Source organism: Dreissena polymorpha, chromosome 4, assembly GCF_020536995.1.
Source record: "Dreissena polymorpha isolate Duluth1 chromosome 4, UMN_Dpol_1.0, whole genome shotgun sequence".
NCBI lineage: Eukaryota > Metazoa > Mollusca > Bivalvia > Myida > Dreissenidae > Dreissena > Dreissena polymorpha.
Genome location: NC_068358.1, coordinates 24,912,817 through 24,938,690, shown reverse-complemented (window position 1 = coordinate 24,938,690; position 25,874 = coordinate 24,912,817). Strand labels below are relative to the sequence as shown.

At 39.1% G+C, this 25,874-nt stretch overlaps 1 protein-coding gene across 1 annotated transcript in view; it reads right to left on the bottom strand.

The window, feature by feature from the left end:
- Positions 1-25,874, bottom strand: part of LOC127875946 (structural maintenance of chromosomes protein 5-like) — a 77,328-nt gene that overhangs the window by 18,838 nt on the left and 32,616 nt on the right. The window contains exons 12-21 of the mRNA XM_052420713.1: positions 25,519-25,730; positions 25,027-25,210; positions 24,253-24,311; positions 15,948-16,014; positions 9,832-9,933; positions 9,305-9,372; positions 7,376-7,499; positions 6,696-6,818; positions 5,567-5,692; positions 3,691-3,786 (exon numbers count right to left, since the gene is read on the bottom strand). Of these exons, the coding sequence (XP_052276673.1) occupies positions 3,691-3,786; positions 5,567-5,692; positions 6,696-6,818; positions 7,376-7,499; positions 9,305-9,372; positions 9,832-9,933; positions 15,948-16,014; positions 24,253-24,311; positions 25,027-25,210; positions 25,519-25,730 (1,161 nt within the window). The remainder of the gene's footprint in view (positions 1-3,690; positions 3,787-5,566; positions 5,693-6,695; positions 6,819-7,375; positions 7,500-9,304; positions 9,373-9,831; positions 9,934-15,947; positions 16,015-24,252; positions 24,312-25,026; positions 25,211-25,518; positions 25,731-25,874) is intronic.

Genomic DNA, 25,874 nt, shown 5'->3' with positions numbered 1-25,874 from the left:
AGGAGTTATTGGTCTTATGCACTGCACTTCCCCTCATTGAGATCAGCCAATATACATTATTAAGTTCAACAAGAGCACCGCATAACGGATGCCATGCTCGGCTGCGGGTGCAGTTTTGAATAAACAAGGGCTGTTTGTAAAACATGCATGCCCCCCATATGGGCTGTCCATTGTAGTGGCAGCCATTGTGTGAGTACGATTTTTGTCACTGTGACCTTGACCTTTGACCTAGTGACCTGAAAATCAATAGGGGTCATCTGCCAGTCACGATCAATGTACCTATGAAGTGTCATGATCCTAGGCAAAAGTGTTCTTGAGTTATCATCCGAAAATCATTTTACTTTTTCGGGTCACTGTGACCTTGACCTTTGACCTTGTGACCTCAAAATCAATAGGGGTCATCTGCGAGTCATGATCAATCTACCTATGAAGTTTCATGATCCTAGGCGTATGCGTTCTTGAGTTATCATCCGAAAACCATTTTACTATTTCAGGTCACCGTGACCTTTGACCTAGTGACCTCAAAAACAATAGGGGTCATCTGCAAGTCATGATCAATCTACCCATGAAGTTTCATGATCCTAGTAGGCGTATGCGTTCTTGAGTTATCATCCGGAAACCATTTTACTATTTCGGGTCACCGTGACCTTGACCTTTGACCTAGTGACCTCAAAATTGATAGGGGTCATCTGCGAGTCATGATCAATCTACCCATGAAGTTTCATGATCCTAGGCGTATGCGTTCTTGAGTTATCATCCGGAAACCATTTTACTATTTCGGGTCACCGTGACCTTGACCTTTGACCTAGTGACCTCAAAATCAATAGGGGTCATCGGCGAGTCATGATCAATCTACCCATGAAGTTTCATGATCCTAAGCGTATGCGTTCTTGAGTTATCGTCCGGAAACCATTTTACTATTTCGGGTCACCGTGACCTTGACCTTTGATCTAGTGACCTCAAAATCAATAGGGGTCATCTGCGAGTCATGATCAATGTACCTATGAAGTTTCATGATCCTAGCCCCAAGCGTTCTTGATGGTGGACGGACCGACCGACCGACCTACCGACCGACCGACCTACCGACATGAGCAAAGCAATATAGCCCCTCTTCTTCGAAGGGGGGCATAATAATAGCATGACAGACTTTTTTTTTTTTTTAAGTCACAGTGACCTTGACCTTTGACCATAGTGACCCAAAATTGGGTGTGGCATGTAGAACTCATCAAGGTGCAGCTACAAATGAAGTTTCAAAGTTGTAGGTTGAAGCACTTTGATTTAAGAGCTAATGTTCAAAACCTTGACAAAATTTTAAGGTTTTAGCACGACGCGGACGACGAAGGACACGACACGACGAGTACCTTGGGTTTTCTTTGAAAACAGCCGAGCTAAAAATTATAACTCTTGTAATTTCCAAAGATATTATCCAAACAAAATTTGATTATAAACACTTATAAAGGGCCATACATGTGTGGCTCTTGTGCACTTCACATTCCCTTAATGATATATACCTACCTATAAAGTTACAAGTTGGCATCTCTTGTTGTTTTCAGACATTCTCCAGACAAAACAACAAAAATAAACAAAGGGTATGTTATGTTATAGAATGTCTGCCTAAGTTGCAAAGGAGAATTACTTTTGTGACTTTAATGAAGAATGATACCAATTCCATATGAACAACTTCTTTAAGGAACAATGTCACGAATTTGAATGTTGTACGTTGATAAATTAAAAGTGAAGGAGAACACACAAACGTCCATGGCCATTCTAATATACGCCCCGTTACAGTGCACAAGGGGTATAAATATTATTTTCATGACAAGTGAAAATACACTTTTATGTCAACAAGTGAAAATTACAAAAATTACACACAAAATTAATCTTATTCAACATGATATTTTGCTTTATTTTTTGCTTTCCGATGGTTTATAGAGAAATATTGATGAATTAAAATTGATATTTCACTGTTTCAAACAGTGAAAAATAACAGTGAAAATTATCAATAATTTTCATTGTTTTATCGGATCTATTTTTTAGATATCTTCGGTTTCCCTATTGTGACCCCAAATTTACCAAGGGCAACTACTCTGCATTGAATGTTATAAAAACATACGGATTAGCTTCCTTTGAACATACATGTCATAACATTTCGGGGCGCCCTACAGGGAATTATATTGTCCAGAATGGCAAAAGACAAAAATAATAATTTGTAAGCATGAAATAAAAAGAAAATTTGCTGAATTTGGTAGAATATCGATTTTAATTCACTCTTGATCATAGAAAAAAGTATTTTCACTTGTGGTGCAAAATATAATTTTCTATGATCATTTGTAAATTATAATCGATATTCCACCAAATCCAACAACTATCCTCTATTTTTATCATGGATTTTTGGTTAACATATCTTTAAATTTATACTTAGTGCATTTACTTATTTCACAACAAGTAACTCAAACTAAAAGACTGATATTACTGAGGGAAAATATTGTAATTTGTGTTCATATTTAAAATACAGGATTGTTTTCCCATGCAATAGATTTTTCTTTCACCAATAAAATTCTATATTTCACAGAAAAGCATCAAATAAAAGATTTTATGTGAAATAAAACCTTATAATTACCATTATGATTGCCAATTTTAAAGTCATGTTTATTGTCTAATAACACTAAAAACAGTAAGTGTTTTCTAGAATGCAACTCAAAAATAAACAAGTGTGCGCGGTCAGAGACAAATGCCCCCCCCCCACCCCAAAGGGCTTTAAACTAGTGACCCCAATTTCAATAGATGTCATCCACTGTCCAAGGTCAATGCACATGCGAAGTATCAACCCTATCAGTCAATTGACAAGAATTGATTGGAAATTTTTTTTACACTTATTGTGACAATGACCTTGAACTTTGACCTAGTGACCACATATCAATAGAGGTCATCTACTGTCCAAGGCCAATGCACATGGGAAGTATCAAGTATCAAGCCAATCGGTCTATTCTTTGAGGAGTTATTGATCAGAAACGATTTTCCCACTTATTGTGACAGTGACCTTTGACCTTGTGACCCATATTTCGATAGGGGTCATCTATTGTCCAAGGCCAATGCACATGTGAAGTATCAAGCCAATCTATCAATTTGTTGATGAGTTATTGATCGCAAACCATTTCACGCTTAATGTGACAGTGATCTTTGACCTAGTGACCCCAAAGGGTCATCTACTGTCCAAGGCAAATGCACCTGTGAAGTATCAAGCCAATCGGTCAATTTGTTGACGAGTTATTGATTGGAAACAATTTTCACACTTATTGTGACAGTGACCTTGACCTTTGACCTAATGACCCCAATTTCAATTGGGGTCATCTACTGTCCAAGGCCAATTCACATGTGAAGTATCAAGCTAATCGGTCAATTCGTTGCAAATTATTGATCTGAAACGTACTGGTCTACCGACACTCAGACCAACCGACATCCAGCAAAACAATATACCCCCTCTTCTTCGAAGGGGGCCATAATTATCGGACTGGTGTTTGCATGTACATACTTGGTTGCTAAATATTGATACACATGAAAAAACATTAGACAATTTCAATTGCTATACAAGTTTATTTGTTCTAAAAAACATCAGCAGTATTGTATTGGCACAATTTTACCCCAACTTTACCATTTTTCAAACTAATCTAGTACAAGCAAGTTGTATACCCTTGGATCAGCCACAATTGTTAGGTCTGCACGCACTTGCTTCTCATCAATCAGGGCATTCAAAGCATCCACATTCTCTGGTAGATGGGCCATTTCCTGAAAAACAAGCAAATTCGTTGAATTGATATCCCCTGCCATTATACTTCTTGACACAAAAGTTTTCTGGACGGATGGACAACGCCAACGTGCATCATCCTCTTATCCATATATATACTCATACAAAGTTTCAATGAAATCCATCATAGCACTTCCAAGATATGGCTCCCAACACACAGAAAAAGCATTTTTTCAAAGTACAAAGGGCCATTACTCTGTTATTATCCGATGGTGTACAATGCCATTTGGCGTGCATCATCCTCTTATCCATATATATACTCATACCAAGTTTCAATGAAATCCGCAAAAGCACTTCCAATATATGGCTCCGGACACAAAAGTGCCAGACGGAAGGACAACGGACGGACAACGCCAAAACAATATCCATCCGCCTATGGCGGGGGATAACAATCTACAGTTGGCATGGTCATATACTCCAGATTCAATCTCTTAATACTCAAGCAAAAAAATAAAAATAATTTTATGTTTTACTGTATGTTTTTTGACATTTGATTAAACATAGTTCATGTCAAAGAGATGGTTATTGTCACAAGTCATACATTATTTTGATTTAACCATGCACGAGAAACATGGTGACGGCATGTTTTAGCTAACTGTTTACACGACCTCGACATTCACCCAGGGGACTAGGCCAAAGAGTGCCACTTTGTATGCTTGAAACTAAAGCAAACTTTTTTTTCAGAAACTTACATTTGCTTAATACTATGAGTCGTGTTCTGTAAAAACTGGGCATAATGCATGTGCGTAAAGTGTCATCCCAGATTAGCCTGTGCAGTCCGCACAGGCTAATCAGGGATGACACTTTCCGCCTAAACTTGATTTTTGCTAATAAGAAACTTTCTTTAAACAGAAAATATCATAAAAGTGGAAAGTGTTGTCCGTGATTAGCCTGTGCGGACTGCACATGCTAATCTGGGACGACACTTTACACACATGCATTATGCCCAGTTTTCACAGAACGCAACGCCTATGATTTAACCTTTGACTTTAAAAAGTAAAGTTGACCTTTGACCTAGTGAATTGGTTGTCTAAGTGATGCTCTGTCTTGTCATGCGGATCACTTTTATTAAGTTATTGGAAAATCAGTCTATGCTGGACAAAATTATTTACCTTGCATTGTCACCTTAACCTTTGACCAAAAGACATGGTTTTTGCACACAACAATTATCTCATTATGACAAGTTATATCAATATCATGACATGCATATGTAAATACCTAGATTGTACCTTTGACCGTGGAATGTGACCTTGGAACCTCTCATCATGTTGATCACATATGCCACATTAGTTGTAAATTAATCTATGCTTGACAACGTCTTAACAGAGGCCTGTTTTTTGCTCTTTCATGCTCAAATCAATAGCACAAATTTGTGACCATAAACAATCTTTATCGGTCCAAACATGCATGTTCCAAGTGTTAATAGTTTTCAGAAGCTGACACACTGAGTGTAATTAGCAAGAATAAATGTTTGATAGAATGTTTAACATGGATACTTTAAAATATGTAATCCATGTTGAAGTTTATCTCAAATGATATTTATATTAGCCGTCAATTGACACTGCACATAACATATGTACTTGTATTAAAATTACCATCAATAGACTACTGACTGACATGATAATAACTTAATTTATAAATCTGAAGAATATAAATCAAAACTCAATTTTATAATTGTAATTTTTTATTTATTTTGGTCACCTTAATGAATTTCATTCCACAACATCAAACTATGCCATTTGCCCCTGTTTGGTTCCCTACCTGCATGAGGGCCTGTGGGAGCTCATCATTGGTTCCCAGGTTGCTCTCCTTCCTGGCGTCTGCTAGCTGCTGTCTGGCCTCCCTCTTGCACCTCTCCTCACGCTCACGGAGACGCTCAAACTTGCTCTGTAGGGGAAAAAAGTATGCGGATTGTCTTTGATATTGTGTGTACGTGTATGCAGAAATATGAAACAACATATTGGAATGTCTACGAAATTGTGTGTACGTGTATGCAGTAAGTAACAACAGCCTTCCATAAAGACATACACACTACATCTCTTAAATATTTGTGGGAAAGTGTGCTGAACTTGAAATTTGATAGAAAATAATTTTGGATTACCAGTATACCGGTTTGTTGTTGTTTTTTTTGCTCACAGATATAGGCCTGTTGATTATTTAAATAAATCAGACACATTTCTTTTGTGCTAACACATTTGTAGAAAACAATTAATGTATTTTTATTTAAAAGACATTCACCATTATTTTATATATCAAAACAATATTGTTGGCGTTTATCACAATTTCAGCTGAAAAAAAACACAACTCAGTGTGTTTATAGGTAAAGGTATTGATTGATACATTGGTTTCAGTCCACAACTGTATGCTTGTCTGCATAGGCTTATCAAGAGCAAAACTTTCCCCCTTAATTTGACTTTTGCTAAGAAGAAACTTTCTATAAATGAAAAACACAATACAAGCAGAAAGAGTCTTCCCTCAAAAGCCTGTGGGGACTGCTCAGGCTTATCATGACAACACTTAACACATGTGTCTTGTTCTGAGAAAACTGGGCTTAATTCATGTGCGTAAAGTGTTGTCCCAGATAAGCCTGTGCAGTCCGCACAGGCTAATCAGGGACAATACTTTCCGCTTTAATGGTATTTTTAGTTACAAGGAAATCCCTCCTTACCGAAAATCAAGTTTAGGCGAAAAGTGTCGTCCCTGATTAGCCTGTGCGGACTGCACAGGCTAATCTTAGCCTGTGCGGACTGCACAGGCTAATCTGGGACGACACTTTACGCACATGAATTAAGCCCAGTTTTCTCAGAACAAGACACACATATGCATTAAGCCCAATTGTCCCATAACAAGGCTCCGATATATTGCCACCCCATCTGACTGTGTGTTGTACCTCTGCCTGCTGCAGGGCCTGTGTTTGGCCCCTGTTCTCCTCCTCCATGCTGGTACATGCCCTGACTGCCTCGGCATGGCTCACACCCAGAAACACCTTGTCCTTGCACAGCTCCAGGCAACGCTGAAACCACACACAGAATCCGTACCAATACAGTCTGCACATGGGAACCACAACCGTTACCACCAGAAATACACAAGTTACTTATTTTTCCAACTATAATTATCATCAACATGCACTTTTTTATTTTGAGAAATACAAACATTTTGATTGTCTAAAGGTCTCATATAATTTTAGAAAAACTTGTAATGTACATTAAACATTTTTAAGCACATCAACCATTTCCCTCTCAGAAGCAAAGTTAAAAGGGCAATGTGCAAACAGCACAAAACCAGAACAGCCTGCAAGTAACTCGCAGTCTGTTCAGGTTTTATGCTGTTTGATGCTCTTCAGTATCTAAGGTTTGGAAATGAAGCTAATAAAACTTGAATCCAGTAAGAAACCTTTAATTTAATCAAACTTTCTAAGGGACTACAAATGCATAAAAATACATATCTAAGTGGTAAAGGGTTCACATTTTATTTTTCAGCAATCTCTAGCAATTTATACGGAACCCATGTATGTCAATCTATAAGGTCTCAGCTGGGCTATTCTACACACTAAGTAGGCTAGCTGCTTACCCCTGTGTTCTCCACATACTGGGTCAGCAGACGCAGCTTTGACTCATTGACCTCTGCGACCTTGACCCTGACCTTCCTCTCCTCCTCCTCCATGTTCAGTGCCTCATGCTCCACTGTCAAGATTCTGCAGGCACACATGTTACACACTTGGCTTATATGCAACAATAGGTTCTAGTGCACTTTTAATGCTGTAGAATCATTATTTCTCATGTTACATTAATTTTTGTTGATATTGTGAGTAGACAGATCCACAAATTTCAGATCCCGTCAAACAATTAATCACCAATGTCCAATTTTTTAAAGGCTGAATTACAATAGGCATGAAAGACATTAGCCCATTTAATGGCATTTATGCCTAGTGGACTCTCCCATCCTTCTAAATTGGATCAATTTATTTACAAATAAGGGATGTCTAGTATATTTATTTCTATATTTAGAATATTTCTTACAGAAATTCCTTTAAGCAAACAGTGCAGACCCTGATGAGACGCCGCATCATCTGGGTCTACGCTGTTTGCCAAGGCCTTTCTTCTAGACGCTAGGCCTAATGGGTTAATATTGAACGTTATCCTAACACAAATCCTGTGTTTGATTTACAAATCTCGAAACTACTCTACTTTGAATACTTTACATTGTGTACTCATCTGACATTTTACAGTTTCTGTAAAACGCTGGCCCAGTAAAGCTGTAGCCATACTATTAATTTTACTTAAAGTAGATAAGTAAACATTAGCGCTAATTCTTAACATCCATGGGTGTTTCATGTTTTTCAGGGATGTTGTATTTTTATCAGCCGATCAGTGTCAGTTCAAAGACAAAATTTGATGGTGTGTAATCAACACCTGATTGACTTCCAGTTAACATATTAAAGAAAAATAAAAGCATATTTTTCATAACAATTAACTAGTTAATTGGAGTGTGATGAAAAGGGAACAATTCCTGCAGTGACATCCCAACTCTGATTAATCCCAGACAAGTGTTACATACACATCAGTGACACAAATTCCATGCATTTTTTTTAATCAGAACAATCCATGAAAAAACTTTTCCATGAAGTTTGAAGAAACATGAAACTTCATGGGGAAGACTTTTTATGATTTGCATGAATTAATTTACTTAGATATAAGATAGGTATAGATAGGAAATAAGCAATTCCAAGCCCAGGCTGCACTTACGCTACCAACATACACAATTTTATAACAGGTCCACCATTGAGACTGTTCATTGCGTGGATTTTTTTCTGCTATTTTAAGAAAATTGACCTTGCCAACCTTTGTATGCAATTTCAGGCTAGACCTAGCCATGTAAGTTGCTTACACGCAAAAATTCAAGCAATGTCCATCCAAACTCAAGTTATTGACTGTAAACCAATTTCGACTATATAAATTACAGCAATGACTCAATGCAAAGTTGTGATATTCAAAGTTTCATATTGATTGGTCAATGCAAACCAAACATATTGACCAGAATCATCCTATTAGACACAACCGGCCCACCATTCTCTAATCTAATAACCGGAATGTTTAACCTTGTTGAAAACCTGGTTAATAAATATTTGTGCAAATGAAATGATAACTATCTTATACAGATGTGCTTGATTTCAGAACTTCATTTTGCATTAATTCATAGGATTATCAGTAAGTAACAAGACAACCAGAGCATTTGGTAAAAAATCTTAAAAGCAAATAACCCTGCTACATTTTCTCTGTGCCTTATATGTTTTCTTATCCTACAAAATTCCCCTTAAAAAAAATTGGGTTCCAAAGGCACACTTTTATCAATATGAAAAAATAAAGCTTACTAAAACTAGTATCATTTGAATGTAAAAACTGGTATTAGCTGTTATTGAGATAAATTACAAGAGGTCAGATGTCTTGATTTAATTATATAGGAAGACATACAGAAGTTGTACAAAATAAAAAAACTTACGTTTTCTTCTTTGATTCAATTTGTGACTGGAGTCGTTTCTTTTGGTCCTTTCGCATCATCAGTTGTTTCTAGAAAAGAAGTGTTTATCATTTTAAAAGCATTTTACCCAATTCACTGTAGAATATGCGTAAAATATATTCAAATTATATTGAAAACTGTTTTAAACTGAACAGTGAAAGTATGTAATACTTTCTTTTAAATTAATTAAAATTCATGATACCATTAAAACTAAAAGTGTATGCAGATTTATACAATAGGAAAAGATTCCTCATACATTTTACAACTGACACTTCAAAATCTGTTTAAATGAAAGTAACATGACATAACTATTATCAAACATTGTATTCTACAAAACTCTATTCCAACTTAATAAATGCGCATAAAGTGTGGTCCCAGATTAGCCTGTGCAGTTCGCACAGGCTTATCAGAGAAGACATTTCCTACTTAAACTGAATATTTGGTAGAAAGAGACTTCTTTTAAACAAAATAAACACCACAAAAGCGGAAATTGTTGTTCACATTATTACCTTTTCCTCTCTCAATTTGTTGAGTTGCTGGTCGAGCTGCTTGGATCTGTCCTGTAACTCCTTGTATTCCTGTTCCTTCTGTGAGACTGCCGCACTCTCAACCTGCCACAACACACTTGAGTATTGCTCTGGGAAAACTAGACTTAATGCATGTGTATAAAGTGTGGTTCCAGAGTAGCATGTGTATAAAGTGTGGTTCCAGAGTAGCATGTGTACCAAGTGTGGTTCCAGAGTAGCATGTGTACCAAGTGTGGTTCCAGAGTAGCATGTGTACCAAGTGTGGTTCCAGAGTAGCATGTGTACCAAGCGTGGTTCCAGAGTAGCATGTGTACCAAGTGTGGTTCCAGAGTAGCATGTGTACCAAGCGTGGTTCCAGAGTAGCATGTGTACCAAGTGTGGTTCCAGAGTAGCATGTGTACCGAGTGTGGTTCCAGAGCAGCATGTGTATAAAGTGTGGTTCCAGAGTAGCATGTGTATAAAGTGTGGTTCCAGAGTAGCATGTGTATAAAGTGTGGTTCCAGAGTAGCATGTGTATAAAGTGTGGTTCCAGAGTAGCATGTGCAGTCTTCACAACTAGACTTAATGCATGTGTATAAAGTGTGGTTCCAGAGTAGCATGTGCAGTCTTCACAACTAGACTTAATGCATGTGTATAAAGTGTGGTTCCAGAGTAGCCTGTGTATAAAGTGTGGTTCCAGAGTAGCCTGTGCAGTCTTCACAACTAGACTTAATGCATGTGTATAAAGTGTGGTTCCAGAGTAGCATGTGCAGTCTTCACAAGTAGACTTAATGCATGTGTATAAAGTGTGGTTCCAGAGTAGCCTGTGTATAAAGTGTGGTTCCAGAGTAGCCTGTGCAGTCTTCACAACTAGACTTAATGCATGTGTATAAAGTGTGGTTCCAGAGTAGCATGTGCAGTCTTCACAACTAGACTTAATGCATGTGTATAAAGTGTGGTTCCAGAGTAGCATGTGCAGGCTTCACAACTAGACTTAATGCATGTGTATAAAGTGTGGTTCCAGAGTAGCATGTGCAGGCTTCACAACTAGACTTAATGCATGTGTATAAAGTGTGGTTCCAGAGTAGCCTGTGCAGTCTTCACAACTAGACTTAATGCATGTGTATAAAGTGTGGTTCCAGAGTAGCATGTGCAGTCTTCACAAGTAGACTTAATGCATGTGTATAAAGTGTGGTTCCAGAGTAGCCTGTGTATAAAGTGTGGTTCCAGAGTAGCCTGTGCAGTCTTCACAACTAGACTTAATGCATGTGTATAAAGTGTGGTTCCAGAGTAGCCTGTGTATAAAGTGTGGTTCCAGAGTAGCCTGTGCAGTCTTCACAAGTAGACTTAATGCACGTGTATAAAGTGTGGTTCCAGAGTAGCCTGTGCAGTCTTCACAAGTAGACTTAATGCATGTGTATAAAGTGTGGTTCTAGAGTAGCCTGTGCAGTCTTCACAACTAGACTTAATGCATGTGTATAAAGTGTGGTTCCAGAGTAGCCTGTGCAGTCTTCACAAGTAGACTTAATGCATGTGTATAAAGTGTGGTTCCAGAGTAGCCTGTGCAGTCTTCACAACTAGACTTAATGCATGTGTATAAAGTGTGGTTCCAGAGTAGCCTGTGCAGTCTTCACAACTAGACTTAATGCATGTGTATAAAGTGTGGTTCTAGAGTAGCCTGTGCAGTCTTCACAACTAGACTTAATGCATGTGTATAAAGTGTGGTTCCAGAGTAGCCTGTGCAGTCTTCACAAGTAGACTTAATGCATGTGTATAAAGTGTGGTTCCAGAGTAGCCTGTGCAGTCTTCACAACTAGACTTAATGCATGTGTATAAAGTGTGGTTCCAGAGTAGCCTGTGTATAAAGTGTGGTTCCAGAGTAGCATGTGTATAAAGTGTGGTTCTAGAGTAGCATGTGCAGTCTTCACAACTAGACTTAATGCATGTGTATAAAGTGTGGTTCCAGAGTAGCCTGTGCAGTCTTCACAACTAGACTTAATGCATGTGTATAAAGTGTGGTTCTAGAGTAGCATGTGTATAAAGTGTGGTTCCAGAGTAGCATGTGCAGGCTTCACAACTAGACTTAATGCATGTGTATAAAGTGTGGTTCCAGAGTAGCCTGTGCAGTCTTCACAACTAGACTTAATGCATGTGTATAAAGTGTGGTTCTAGAGTAGCATGTGTATAAAGTGTGGTTCCAGAGTAGCATGTGCAGGCTTCACAACTAGACTTAATGCATGTGTATAAAGTGTGGTTCCAGAGTAGCCTGTGCAGTCTTCACAACTAGACTTAATGCATGTGTATAAAGTGTGGTTCTAGAGTAGCATGTGCAGTCTTCACAACTAGACTTAATGCATGTGTATAAAGTGTGGTTCTAGAGTAGCATGTGTATAAAGTGTGGTTCCAGAGTAGCATGTGCAGGCTTCACAACTAGACTTAATGCATGTGTATAAAGTGTGGTTCCAGAGTAGCCTGTGCAGTCTTCACAACTAGACTTAATGCATGTGTATAAAGTGTGGTTCCAGAGTAGCCTGTGTATAAAGTGTGGTTCCAGAGTAGCCTGTGCAGTCTTCACAACTAGACTTAATGCATGTGTATAAAGTGTGGTTCCAGAGTAGCCTGTGCAGTCTTCACAACTAGACTTAATGCATGTGTACCAAGTGTGGTTCCAGAGTAGCCTGTGTATAAAGTGTGGTTCCAGAGTAGCCTGTGTATAAAGTGTGGTTCTAGAGTAGCATGTGCAGTCTTCACAACTAGACTTAATGCATGTGTATAAAGTGTGGTTCCAGAGTAGCCTGTGCAGTCTTCACAACTAGACTTAATGCATGTGTATAAAGTGTGGTTCCAGAGTAGCCTGTGTATAAAGTGTGGTTCCAGAGTAGCCTGTGCAGTCTTCACAACTAGACTTAATGCATGTGTATAAAGTGTGGTTCCAAAGTAGCCTGTGCAGTCTTCACAACTAGACTTAATGCATGTGTATAAAGTGTGGTTCCAGAGTAGCCTGTGTATAAAGTGTGGTTCCAGAGTAGCCTGTGCAGTCTTCACAACTAGACTTAATGCATGTGTATAAAGTGTGGTTCCAGAGTAGCCTGTGTATAAAGTGTGGTTCCAGAGTAGCCTGTGCAGTCTTCACAACTAGACTTAATGCATGTGTATAAAGTGTGGTTCCAGAGTAGCCTGTGCAGTCTTCACAACTAGACTTAATGCATGTGTACCAAGTGTGGTTCCAGAGTAGCCTGTGTATAAAGTGTGGTTCCAGAGTAGCCTGTGTATAAAGTGTGGTTCTAGAGTAGCATGTGCAGTCTTCACAACTAGACTTAATGCATGTGTATAAAGTGTGGTTCCAGAGTAGCCTGTGCAGGCTTCACAACTAGACTTAATGCATGTGTATAAAGTGTGGTTCCAGAGTAGCATGTGCAGGCTTCACAACTAGACTTAATGCATGTGTATAAAGTGTGGTTCCAGAGTAGCCTGTGTATAAAGTGTGGTTCCAGAGTAGCCTGTGCAGTCTTCACAACTAGACTTAATGCATGTGTATAAAGTGTGGTTCCAAAGTAGCCTGTGCAGTCTTCACAACTAGACTTAATGCATGTGTATAAAGTGTGGTTCCAGAGTAGCCTGTGTATAAAGTGTGGTTCCAGAGTAGCCTGTGCAGTCTTCACAACTAGACTTAATGCATGTGTATAAAGTGTGGTTCCAGAGTAGCCTGTGTATAAAGTGTGGTTCCAGAGTAGCCTGTGCAGTCTTCACAACTAGACTTAATGCATGTGTATAAAGTGTGGTTCCAGAGTAGCCTGTGTATAAAGTGTGGTTCCAGAGTAGCCTGTGCAGTCTTCACAACTAGACTTAATGCATGTGTATAAAGTGTGGTTCTAGAGTAGCATGTGTATAAAGTGTGGTTCCAGAGTAGCCTGTGCAGGCTTCACAACTAGACTTAATGCATGTGTATAAAGTGTGGTTCTAGAGTAGCATGTGTATAAAGTGTGGTTCCAGAGTAGCCTGTGTATAAAGTGTGGTTCCAGAGTAGCATGTGTATAAAGTGTGGTTCCAGAGTAGCATGTGCAGGCTTCACAACTAGACTTAATGCATGTGTATAAAGTGTGGTTCCAGAGTAGCATGTGCAGTCTTCACAACTAGACTTAATGCATGTGTATAAAGTGTGGCTCCAGAGTAGCCTGTGTATAAAGTGTGGTTCCAGAGTAGCCTGTGAATAAAGTGTGGTTCCAGAGTAGCCTGTGTATAAAGTGTGGTTCCAGAGTAGCCTGTGTATAAAGTGTGGTTCCAGAGTAGCCTGTGCAGTCTTCACAACTAGACTTAATGCATGTGTATAAAGTGTGGTTCTAGAGTAGCCTGTGCAGTCTTCACAACTAGACTTAATGCATGTGTATAAAGTGTGGTTCTAGAGTAGCCTGTGCAGTCTTCACAACTAGACTTAATGCATGTGTATAAAGTGTGGTTCCAGAGTAGCCTGTGCAGTCTTCACAACTAGACTTAATGCATGTGTATAAAGTGTGGTTCTAGAGTAGCCTGTGCAGTCTTCACAACTAGACTTAATGCATGTGTATAAAGTGTGGTTCCAGAGTAGCCTGTGCAGTCTTCACAACTATACTTAATGCATGTGTATAAAGTGTGGTTCCAGAGTAGCCTGTGTATAAAGTGTGGTTCCAGAGTAGCCTGTGCAGTCTTCACAACTAGACTTAATGCATGTGTATAAAGTGTGGTTCCAGAGTAGCCTGTGTATAAAGTGTGGTTCCAGAGTAGCCTGTGCAGTCTTCACAACTAGACTTAATGCATGTGTATAAAGTGTGGTTCTAGAGTAGCATGTGTATAAAGTGTGGTTCCAGAGTAGCCTGTGCAGGCTTCACAACTAGACTTAATGCATGTGTATAAAGTGTGGTTCTAGAGTAGCATGTGTATAAAGTGTGGTTCCAGAGTAGCCTGTGTATAAAGTGTGGTTCCAGAGTAGCATGTGTATAAAGTGTGGTTCCAGAGTAGCATGTGCAGGCTTCACAACTAGACTTAATGCATGTGTATAAAGTGTGGTTCCAGAGTAGCATGTGCAGTCTTCACAACTAGACTTAATGCATGTGTATAAAGTGTGGTTCCAGAGTAGCATGTGTATAAAGTGTGGTTCCAGAGTAGCATGTGTATAAAGTGTGGTTCCAGAGTAGCATGTGCAGTCTTCACAACTAGACTTAATGCATGTGTATAAAGTGTGGCTCCAGAGTAGCCTGTGTATAAAGTGTGGTTCCAGAGTAGCCTGTGAATAAAGTGTGGTTCCAGAGTAGCCTGTGTATAAAGTGTGGTTCCAGAGTAGCCTGTGTATAAAGTGTGGTTCCAGAGTAGCCTGTGCAGTCTTCACAACTAGACTTAATGCATGTGTATAAAGTGTGGTTCTAGAGTAGCCTGTGCAGTCTTCACAACTAGACTTAATGCATGTGTATAAAGTGTGGTTCTAGAGTAGCCTGTGCAGTCTTCACAACTAGACTTAATGCATGTGTATAAAGTGTGGTTCCAGAGTAGCCTGTGCAGTCTTCACAACTAGACTTAATGCATGTGTATAAAGTGTGGTTCTAGAGTAGCCTGTGCAGTCTTCACAACTAGACTTAATGCATGTGTATAAAGTGTGGTTCCAGAGTAGCCTGTGCAGTCTTCACAACTATACTTAATGCATGTGTATAAAGTGTGGTTCCAGAGTAGCCTGTGTATAAAGTGTGGTTCCAGAGTAGCATGTGTACCAAGTGTGGTTCCAGAGTAGCCTGTGTACCAAGTGTGGTTCCAGAGTAGCCTGTGCAGTCTTCACAAGCAAATCAGGGATTACACTTACCACAAATGCATTAAACTCCCTTTTCACAGAGCACGGCTCATATATAATTTATATACCCTGAAATTGTACCAGTGTTCAACATTACAGAGAACCTGCCTTTTATGCTGATATTCTCACCTGGCTGTCCTTGTAGACGCCAAGGAGAAACTTCCTTTAAATGAAAAATACAATAAAAGCGAGAAATGTCATCCCAGATTAGCACAAACTAATTTGGAATTAAACTTAACGCACAAGCATTATTCATGAGTGTACTTATATAAAATACAAAAGTGAAGTTGAAACGGACCCATACCTGCTGTTGTTTTACCAGCTCCCTCTCCCTTTCATAGTTCATTGACGTGGTCAGCAAGGATGGTTGCCTGGATGATATAACCATCTCTACCAGTTCAAACATGGGCAGTCAAACATTATGATGCATGATTCTCATTTAAAACTAGAACTTGTGACAATAGTGAGAGGTACCTCTGGACAACGCACATAGTAATATGAAGCGAATGGTAAAAATGGAAAATTGGACTCTGTGGCTTCGGCAGTTTTGGAGCAGGGGCATTAATTGATTAAATTTTGTAGGTACATGTAGACACAATACCATGTTGCAGAACACATATTAAACCTGTTTGGCTTGTGGTTTTCGATGAATAGTCTATATTACAATTAAGTTACAAAAAGCTAAAAAAGGAGCATAACTTTTATCATTTTCAATGTGGAACAAAAAAACACACACACAAAACATCATATTATAAGGACAATTTAAGCAAGTTTGAATGTTGAACGTTGAAAATAATACAAACTTCTTCAGACAAAATTATGTCAAAAGACAGAAGCACCTAAAGAGGTCAATAGTGTTTCCATTATACTGACTTTACTCTTTAGCAGGCATTATAATTATAAAATTTTTTGAAATAGCAATTGTTTTCAGAAAAAACAAACATTATTTTACGACTGCAACGATAAAACAACACATTACTCCATTTAACTAGTTTAATGACCCGATTCCAAAATATTTTGCCTCCCAATAAACATCACAAAATGTAATAGAATGCACAAAGTATTATTAACAGATCTCTTTAATATTATACGAGTAAAAAGTGGGATATAAAAGGCCGCAGCGAAAAAAACAGCCGGTGGTAACCACGAGCCCAACGAAAAATCGGCTACTCACTCGTGGAAACCTGTTACTTTGAAAATATACCTACCGGAGGTGGATGAGCACACGATAAAATTACAAAATGTGAAGTAACACCGTTATAGTAGCAACACCGTGTACCCAAAATAAAAAATGCTATTGCTCATCAAGCGACCGAACTAGGAAGAACCATATACTTTGCTGGGCTAAACCTAGTTCTACCAATCGCTTGACCATTGTATCCACTTTTACATGATAATCGCCATGACACTTTTAATGACACACTATAACTTTTACTTGATCACTACACTTGTGATCGCACTTTTTTCGCACTTGCAAATTACATACTTAATCGGACATTGATCACTACACTTGTGATCACACTTTTGCGCACTTGCGATAACACTTACTTGATCACTACACTTGTGATCTTTTACATACTTAATCGGACATTGATCACTACACTTGTGATCACACTTTTTGCGCACTTGCGTTAACACTTACTTGATCACTACACTTGTGATCCAATACTTTTACTTGTACCTTTTACATACTTAATCGGACATTGATCACTACACTTGTGATCACACTTTTTCGCACTTGCGATAATATACTTAATCGGACATTGATCACTACACTTGTGATCACACTTTTTCGCACTTGCGATAATACTTTTACTTGATCACTACACTTGTGATCACTTTTATCGCCACACTTGCGATAATATTACTTGTACCTTTTTACAATCTTAATCGGACATTAAAATACAACTTATCGTTCAGGCAGCGATTTGACACCCAAACGTTTTTTACCCTACGGTATTGCTACTATTTTTTATTCTGTTCAAGCAGCTTAAACTTTAATAACTTGGAATTACCCGAAAGGACAAGGATGATAAACTACGCAAGTAGTCACAGAGTCCATTCAGATAAATGTAAACTTGGAATTACCCGAAAGGACAAGGATGATAAACTACGCAAGTAGTCACAGAGTCCATTCAGATAAATGTATAAATGCGCATGCCCATCCGACCCCCGGCAAACAGAATTTTCCGGCACTGCGACAGGAAGGCAAATGCAACAAGCAATATATGACAATAAAATTACAAGACATAATAAAACATAAAAAGGCTCATATGACAATAAAAAACAGACAGAATATAAAAAACGACGCCAAAGTGAATGTTCGGATATGGAAGTGGCATCAAAAACTCCTGTGCACTTATATTAAACACGAGACAGTTCATTGTTCACCGGCAGAATGCATGTGCTCTATATAAACGTGCGACAGTGCGTTTGTCCATTGTAGCATTCGATGAAGACAGTCCAAGCGCCGAGTCACGCTGTCCGCTGGAAAGCGCCCCAGTTGTACAAGACCAAGTTTGGCACCATCTCGATCGACTGTAAGGGGTGTGGCCTGGCCCCGGCACCAAAATGGGTGTGAATGTCTGCTATCAGATTTTAGGATCCCGCCATGAGCCGGTGTACATGTACTGGAAATAGAGAACTTGCCGGCAGAATCGTATAGCTCAAATGTATAGTCCATTTATGTGCAAGATATGTTTTTAAATCGACTCTGAGCATCTTAAAATGTGGATGTCGGACCAGTCGAGGTATTAATCAGGGTGCGGTGGGTGGGGTTTGTTGACGATCCGAACAAAAGCACAGGCAGTTTGCAAAAGGCGGAATGACGTAATATCACGTGGTACGGAAATGCGTAATTTCATTGTTTTAACGAACTCTACCGAAGCATTCCGTACATAACGTTACATCCGTAATCGTATCTATAGAAACCAGCAAACAACATTCGTTTCCGCGAAAATAAATATTATTAATTTATATTCAGAAATTAATAAGTCTTATTTTACGACTGCAACGATAAAACAACACATTACTCCATTTAACTAGTTTAATGACCCGATTCCAAAATATTTTGCCTCCCAATAAACATCACAAAATGTAATAGAATGCACAAAGTATTATTAACAGATCTCTTTAATATTATACGAGTAAAAAGTGGGATATAAAAGGCCGCAGCGAAAAAACAGCCGGTGGTAACCACGAGCCCAACGAAAAATCGGCTACTCACTCGTGGAAACCTGTTACTTTGAAAATATACCTACCGGAGGTGGATGAGCACACGATAAAATTACAAAATGTGAAGTAACACCGTTATAGTAGCAACACCGTGTACCCAAAATAAAAAATGCTATTGCTCATCAAGCGACCGAACTAGGAAGAACCATATACTTTGCTGGGCTAAACCTAGTTCTACCAATCGCTTGACCATTGTATCCACTTTTACATGATAATCGCCATGACACTTTTAATGACACACTATAACTTTTACTTGATCACTACACTTGTGATCGCACTTTTTTCGCACTTGCAAATTACATACTTAATCGGACATTGATCACTACACTTGTGATCACACTTTTGCGCACTTGCGATAACACTTACTTGATCACTACACTTGTGATCTTTTACATACTTAATCGGACATTGATCACTACACTTGTGATCACACTTTTTGCGCACTTGCGTTAACACTTACTTGATCACTACACTTGTGATCCAATACTTTTACTTGTACCTTTTACATACTTAATCGGACATTGATCACTACACTTGTGATCACACTTTTTCGCACTTGCGATAATATACTTAATCGGACATTGATCACTACACTTGTGATCACACTTTTTCGCACTTGCGATAATACTTTTACTTGATCACTACACTTGTGATCACTTTTATCGCCACACTTGCGATAATATTACTTGTACCTTTTTACAATCTTAATCGGACATTAAAATACAACTTATCGTTCAGGCAGCGATTTGACACCTAAACGTTTTTTACCCTACGGTATTGCTACTATTTTTTATTCTGTTCAAGCAGCTTAAACTTTAATAACTTGGAATTACCCGAAAGGACAAGGATGATAAACTACGCAAGTAGTCACAGAGTCCATTCAGATAAATGTAAACTTGGAATTACCCGAAAGGACAAGGATGATAAACTACGCAAGTAGTCACAGAGTCCATTCAGATAAATGTATAAATGCGCATGCCCATCCGACCCCCGGCAAACAGAATTTTCCGCCACAATAAATTTCACAAATTTATCCCCCACAAATTCTGGATTAGCCCTTTAACAGAACTTTAAGATGACGTCGCGAATGCAATCCAAATACGATTCGAGGCCAACATCCGACAGATGCACACCATCGCTCCGAAAAAAGCCTGGCGTCGCGGAATCGATCGGCCCCAACACTATTTCGTGCTTGGTAAACTTTTTCGCGCGCGGCCGACCCCAGCGATTGATGTGCGATCACACTTTTACTTATCACACTTTTACTTGAGCGCTACACTTGCGCTCATACCACTTTTTATACCAATGGTCACTCGACCAATACACACTTGTTAACTCGGACATTTAGTACCAATGGTCACTTGACAATTACACGCTTTACCAATGGTCACTTGACCATTACACACTTTTTAACTCGGACATTAAATACCAATGGTCACTTTACCATTACACAATTTTTAACTCGGACATTTAATAACACGGACATTTAATACCGATGGTCACTTGACCATTACACACTTTTTAACTCGGACATAACTCGGACATTAAATATATCTCGGACATTTAATACCAATAAGCGCACTATTTCGTGCTTGGTAAACTTTTCAGCGCGCAGCCGACCCCAGCGATTGATCTGCGATCACACCTTTACTTATCACACTTTTACTTGATCGCTACACTTGAAATCATACCACTTTTTATACCAATGGTCACTTGACCATTACACACTTGTTAACTCGGACATTTAGTACCAATGGTCACTTGACAATTACACGCTTTACCAATGGTCACTTGACCATTACACACTTTTTAACTCGGACATTAAATACCAATGGTCACTTTACCATTACACAATTTTTAACTCGGACATTTAATAACACGGACATTTAATACCGATGGTCACTTGACCATTACACACTTTTTAACTCGGACATAACTCGGACATTAAATATATCTCGGACATTTAATACCAATAAGCGCACTATTTCGTGCTTGGTAAACTTTTCAGCGCGCAGCCGACCCCAGCGATTGATCTGCGATCACACCTTTACTTATCACACTTTTACTTGATCGCTACACTTGAAATCATACCACTTTTTATACCAATGGTCACTTGACCATTACACACTTTTTAACTCGGACATTTAGTACCAATGGTCACTTGACCATTACACACTTTACCAATGGTCACTTGACCATTACGCACTTTTTAACTCGGACATTAAATACCAGTGGTCACTTGACCATTACACAATTTTTAACTCGGACATTTAATACCACGGACATGTAATACCAATGGTCACTTGACCATTACACACTTTTTAACTCGGACATAACTCGGACATTTAATACATCTCGGACATTTTATACCAATAAGCGCTATACAAGTTTTTTCCCTGCTGCATTGCTACTATTTTTAAAGCCTAACTTTTAAATTAGGTTGATATACTACGCCTGAAATCCAGAGTCCATTCAAGCCAATGTGTGGATTCATAGTCGCTAAGGTTATGGACCGACTTTATGGGGTCGTACTGCGAGGTAGTCTGTAAACGACCGAACTGGACACAACGCATACTCCGGCTCGTATGGGATCCTAATTGTGACCGGAATACCGCGCTGATTTGTTTTATGTTTCCTGAGTGTGACCATTATGGCGTGTTTATCCCCCGTGACCCTAACTTGGGCTATTTGCAACTGATAACTGTATGTTGCTGTTGCTACCAATTCACTGACTCGGAACGGACCGAAATAGGCCAGAGTAAACATAGCATTGAATAGTGAGCGCTCGAAGTCATTATAACACACCTTTGCTAATTGCGAGATAATAACCGTCAAGACCTTGCGAGTGATTGGTGCCCGCGTATCAACCGTTTGTCGCGAGCGAGAACAGTCCTCAAGCATTTTCTTCACTACTAAAAAATGTTACTTATATCGTACTAGCCCATGTATTTATGAATATAACTCAATCCAGAAATGTAGCTCCTGATAGATTTAGGTGATAGACCCTTTTCAAAACAATAGGCTACAAAGAGAACAACATGTTGTTGATCCGCGGGCCAATTGTTGTTTAGACTATATGCAGATCGAAAATTGTTAAAGATGATATTTTTATTTTTTAAGTCCTCGCCCAGAGAAACAGTGCAACTACAATTGGAAATAATTCGAGAAAAGTTATGTCACTAGTTACGCCCTTTTGCCGCCATAAATTAGGCCAACGAGCGTTACACCAGTGACCTTTAAAATAAATCCCAAAAACCCAAACCAGACCCGCCAGCACTATCTGTAAACAATCAGTGTCAACATTGAATATCCAGTATCGGTCATGGAAAAACGACACGCCGTTGTAATCGCGCAAAAATGTCAACCACATTTCGAGGTCTTGCCTAACAGCACGTGTTTATACGTATGCGGTGGAATGCTTTTGTTATGTCACAGGTGGTGTTAATTAATCAAAACGGGCGGCCGACTGGGATTGCCCTGCACACGAAGTTAAGAGACCTTATTAACGATTGCTTTTGCTTTAGGTTATTTTTTATTTTTATTTTTTTTGTTTCTGCACGATGGTGTGAATTTATTCCCGTAACTCAACGATTTTTATTTAAGAATGCGGACTACCAGTTCCGCCGAATCTTATTCTAAGCCTAAGAACACGATTATTTCCGTGGGCCCTTCTGTTTTCTCCGTGGCTAACGGCACGTTTAGCTCGTGCATGCAATTGATAAACGAATCCATCACCTTGCGGTAACCTAGCTCAGATTTATCGCCACCCAGAAAATCGTCTAAATAGTGTATAAGCTTGCCCGATGACATTTTACTCCTAACGCAGAATTCAAGGAATAAGGAAAAACTGTTCAAATGTTTTGCAACTGACTGAAGCTCCGAATGGTAATGCTTTTTCCACATAAAACATACCATTAAACTGTATGCCCAGTATTTCGAAATCTTCTCGCCGAACTGGCAGTAGGCGAGATGCAATCTTAAGATCCATTTTGAAAAGTTTACAGTGTTGCCCTAAATCTTGAACCATGTGAACCGCCTCATCGAAATTTGTGTACTGAGCGGATGAGTATTTTTTATCAATGAAGTCATTAACCGAGTTACCCTCTGGAAAAGAAAGGTGATGAATCATCCTAAATTCACATGGTGTCTTTTTTGGCACCAAGCCAACTGGGGAAACCATGAAATTAGAAAAAGGTTGTTCGCTGAAAGGCCCAGCCAACCTCTCCGCCAAAATCTCCTTATTTATCTTATCTTGAATTATGTCAGCATTTGTGATTGCAAGCTTTAATTTTTTACTAAATCTACTGACTCTGGGTCCGTTATAATGCATTGAAAACCCATTTGTAAAAAACATTTAAAAGGTCATTTCGATCTGTAGAATTATACGATGTTAAATATTCACGTAATATTTTGCTATTCACCGGCGATGGTGCGAGATTAAGTAGGTCATTACAGGGAAAGTTAATGCAAAATCTCCTGCACTTTATCGCCTCGCGTGCTATGGTAGAGTGACGCATAAATCAATAAAGCGTCCGACCACCATTCGATGTTATGAATTTTATCCCTACACTCCTTAGGGCGCTGTTCAAGAGTGCCCTCTGCCGAAAGTTGCAAAACACTACCGTTACAAAAAGCGGATAATTCGAAGGCACCTTTTAACAGCCAAATGGACATATTCGCCTCTAGAAATTTGTTGTTTCAATGCGGCTGGCACGTGCGCAGCCAAGTCATCGTTTGATAAGCGCGTTAATTCCTGACAACTATATCATGTTTTGACCCTGATTAATAGCCGAAGCAAGAGATTGAACTTTTATTGTATTTTCGATTACCGGGAAACTTAAGAGTTGATTCCCCGCTAACACCGCACCCCTCAACGTTACGTGTATTAATAGGAGGAACGATTTTAGATGCCCTTAGATCTATTATCTTCTCAAAATCAATAAAGTCTCTACCTGGGTCCGGTTGTAAGAGCCGGGTATCGTCCTCTCCAACCTCTTCCACATTTTCCGGTAATTTCCGCTTTGTTCCACGCGGCATTATTTCAGATGATTCGAGATTTAATTTAAATAAAGTTTGTTGACGATCCGAACAAAAGCACAGGCAGTTTGCAAAAGGCGGAATGACGTAATATCACGTGGTACGGAAATGCGTAATTTCATTGTTTTAACGAACTCTACCGAAGCATTCCGTACATAACGTTACATCCGTAATCGTATCTATAGAAACCAGCAAACAACATTCGTTTCCGCGAAAATAAATATTATTAATTTATATTCAGAAATTAATAAGTCTTATGTATGAACAAGGACAAAATATTAATTATGATAAACTTCTGTCTCTATCACCATGTACAGTTAGTTCACTTTGTGACTTACTTGAGTTTGATGTTCCTTGAGGAGACTGAGTTATCATATCTGGAGCGCTTGATTTGGTACTGAAAAGAAAATAAATATAACTAGAAGTAAGTATCAAATCCTTGGCATGATCTGTTATCATTGAATTTTAGTTTAACCTTTATTAAAGATGTCAGGTTCAGTTCGATACCAGTATTTGTCAAGAAATCACAAATCACTGCTACATTCTATCAATAAACAAGCAAATTGGTTGAATTGATTTCCCCTGCCAATATGCTTCTGGACACAAAAGTGTTATATTTGACACTCAAAGAAGCATTTTTTCAAGATACAAAGGGCCATAACTCCGTTATTAACAGATGGTGTACAATGCCATTTGGCGTGCATCATCCTCATATCCATATTATATATACTCATACCAAGTTTCAATGAAATCCGCCCAAGCACTTCCAAGATGTGGCTCCGGATGGACGGACAGACAGCATGTTTAATGCATGTGTGTTAAGTGCCGTCCCAAATTAGCCTGTGCAATCTGCACAGGCTAATCAGGGACGACACTTTCCGCTTTTATTAAATTTTTCGTTTCAAAGTCTCTTCTTAGCAAAAATCAATAGGCGAAAACTGTCGTCCCTGATTAGCCTGTGCGGACTTCACAGATCAATCTTGGACGACATTTTACGCGCATGGATTAAACCCCCTTTTCACAGAGCTATGCTCATATATAAGAAATATACTATGAAACTATACAAGTGTTTAACATGACAGAGCACATGCCTATTATGCTGCTATGCCCACCTGGCTGTCCTCGGTGTAGAAGCAGGTGAGTTCAGGATGTTGCTGTATGATGTTGCCGACCTGCTGCTTGGTGGCTGCAGTACCCACAGGGATGTTGTGGACCCGGTACTGCCTGCACAGGAACCTCATTACTGCGTCAGGGCACGTGAACATGTCCCGTAGGTAAGTCTGGAAGCCAAACTTGCTGAAAACATGGAGCTTATGACTATTATGTATACCTGCACAAGCCTGCTTTGGGATAAACAATAAATAGGTATGGAAAGCCAAACTGGCTGTAAACAACGAGTCAATGTGTAACAGCACAGGATTGCTTTTGGATAAACAAAACATATGTCTGGAAGCCAAAGTGGCTGAAAACAAAGATTGCGAAGCTGATTCATTCTAAGTCATTGTTTCTGCTAATGAAACATTTGTTTCATAAGGCTGCAAATATAGCAAATGTAACATGGCAAGTTTAAATCTACATTGATAATGCTGCCAGAGTCTTCCCACCTATAGAACTGTATGGGTTTACTGGGCCTGGTCTCCTCCAAATTGACGTCTGCAGGCGCCTTCACTGCATTCACCCGCAGCTTCTGTTCATCACGCATGAGGTCCATGAAGAGATTGAGGTCCTCACTGGTCTCACACACAAACGCCCGCAAGTCATTGAACGAGACGTGGTTCTCCAGGAACTTGGCCTGCTGAGGGTTCCTCATGTTAACCTGCAGTGTATGGGGCACAGTTTAATAGACCAACTTCAGATCAATATTTATTTTGGCCACACTCTGTGAAAAGGGGGTTTAATGGATGTGCGTAAAGTGTCGTCCCTGATTAGCCAGTGCAGTCCACACAGGCTTATCAGGGTC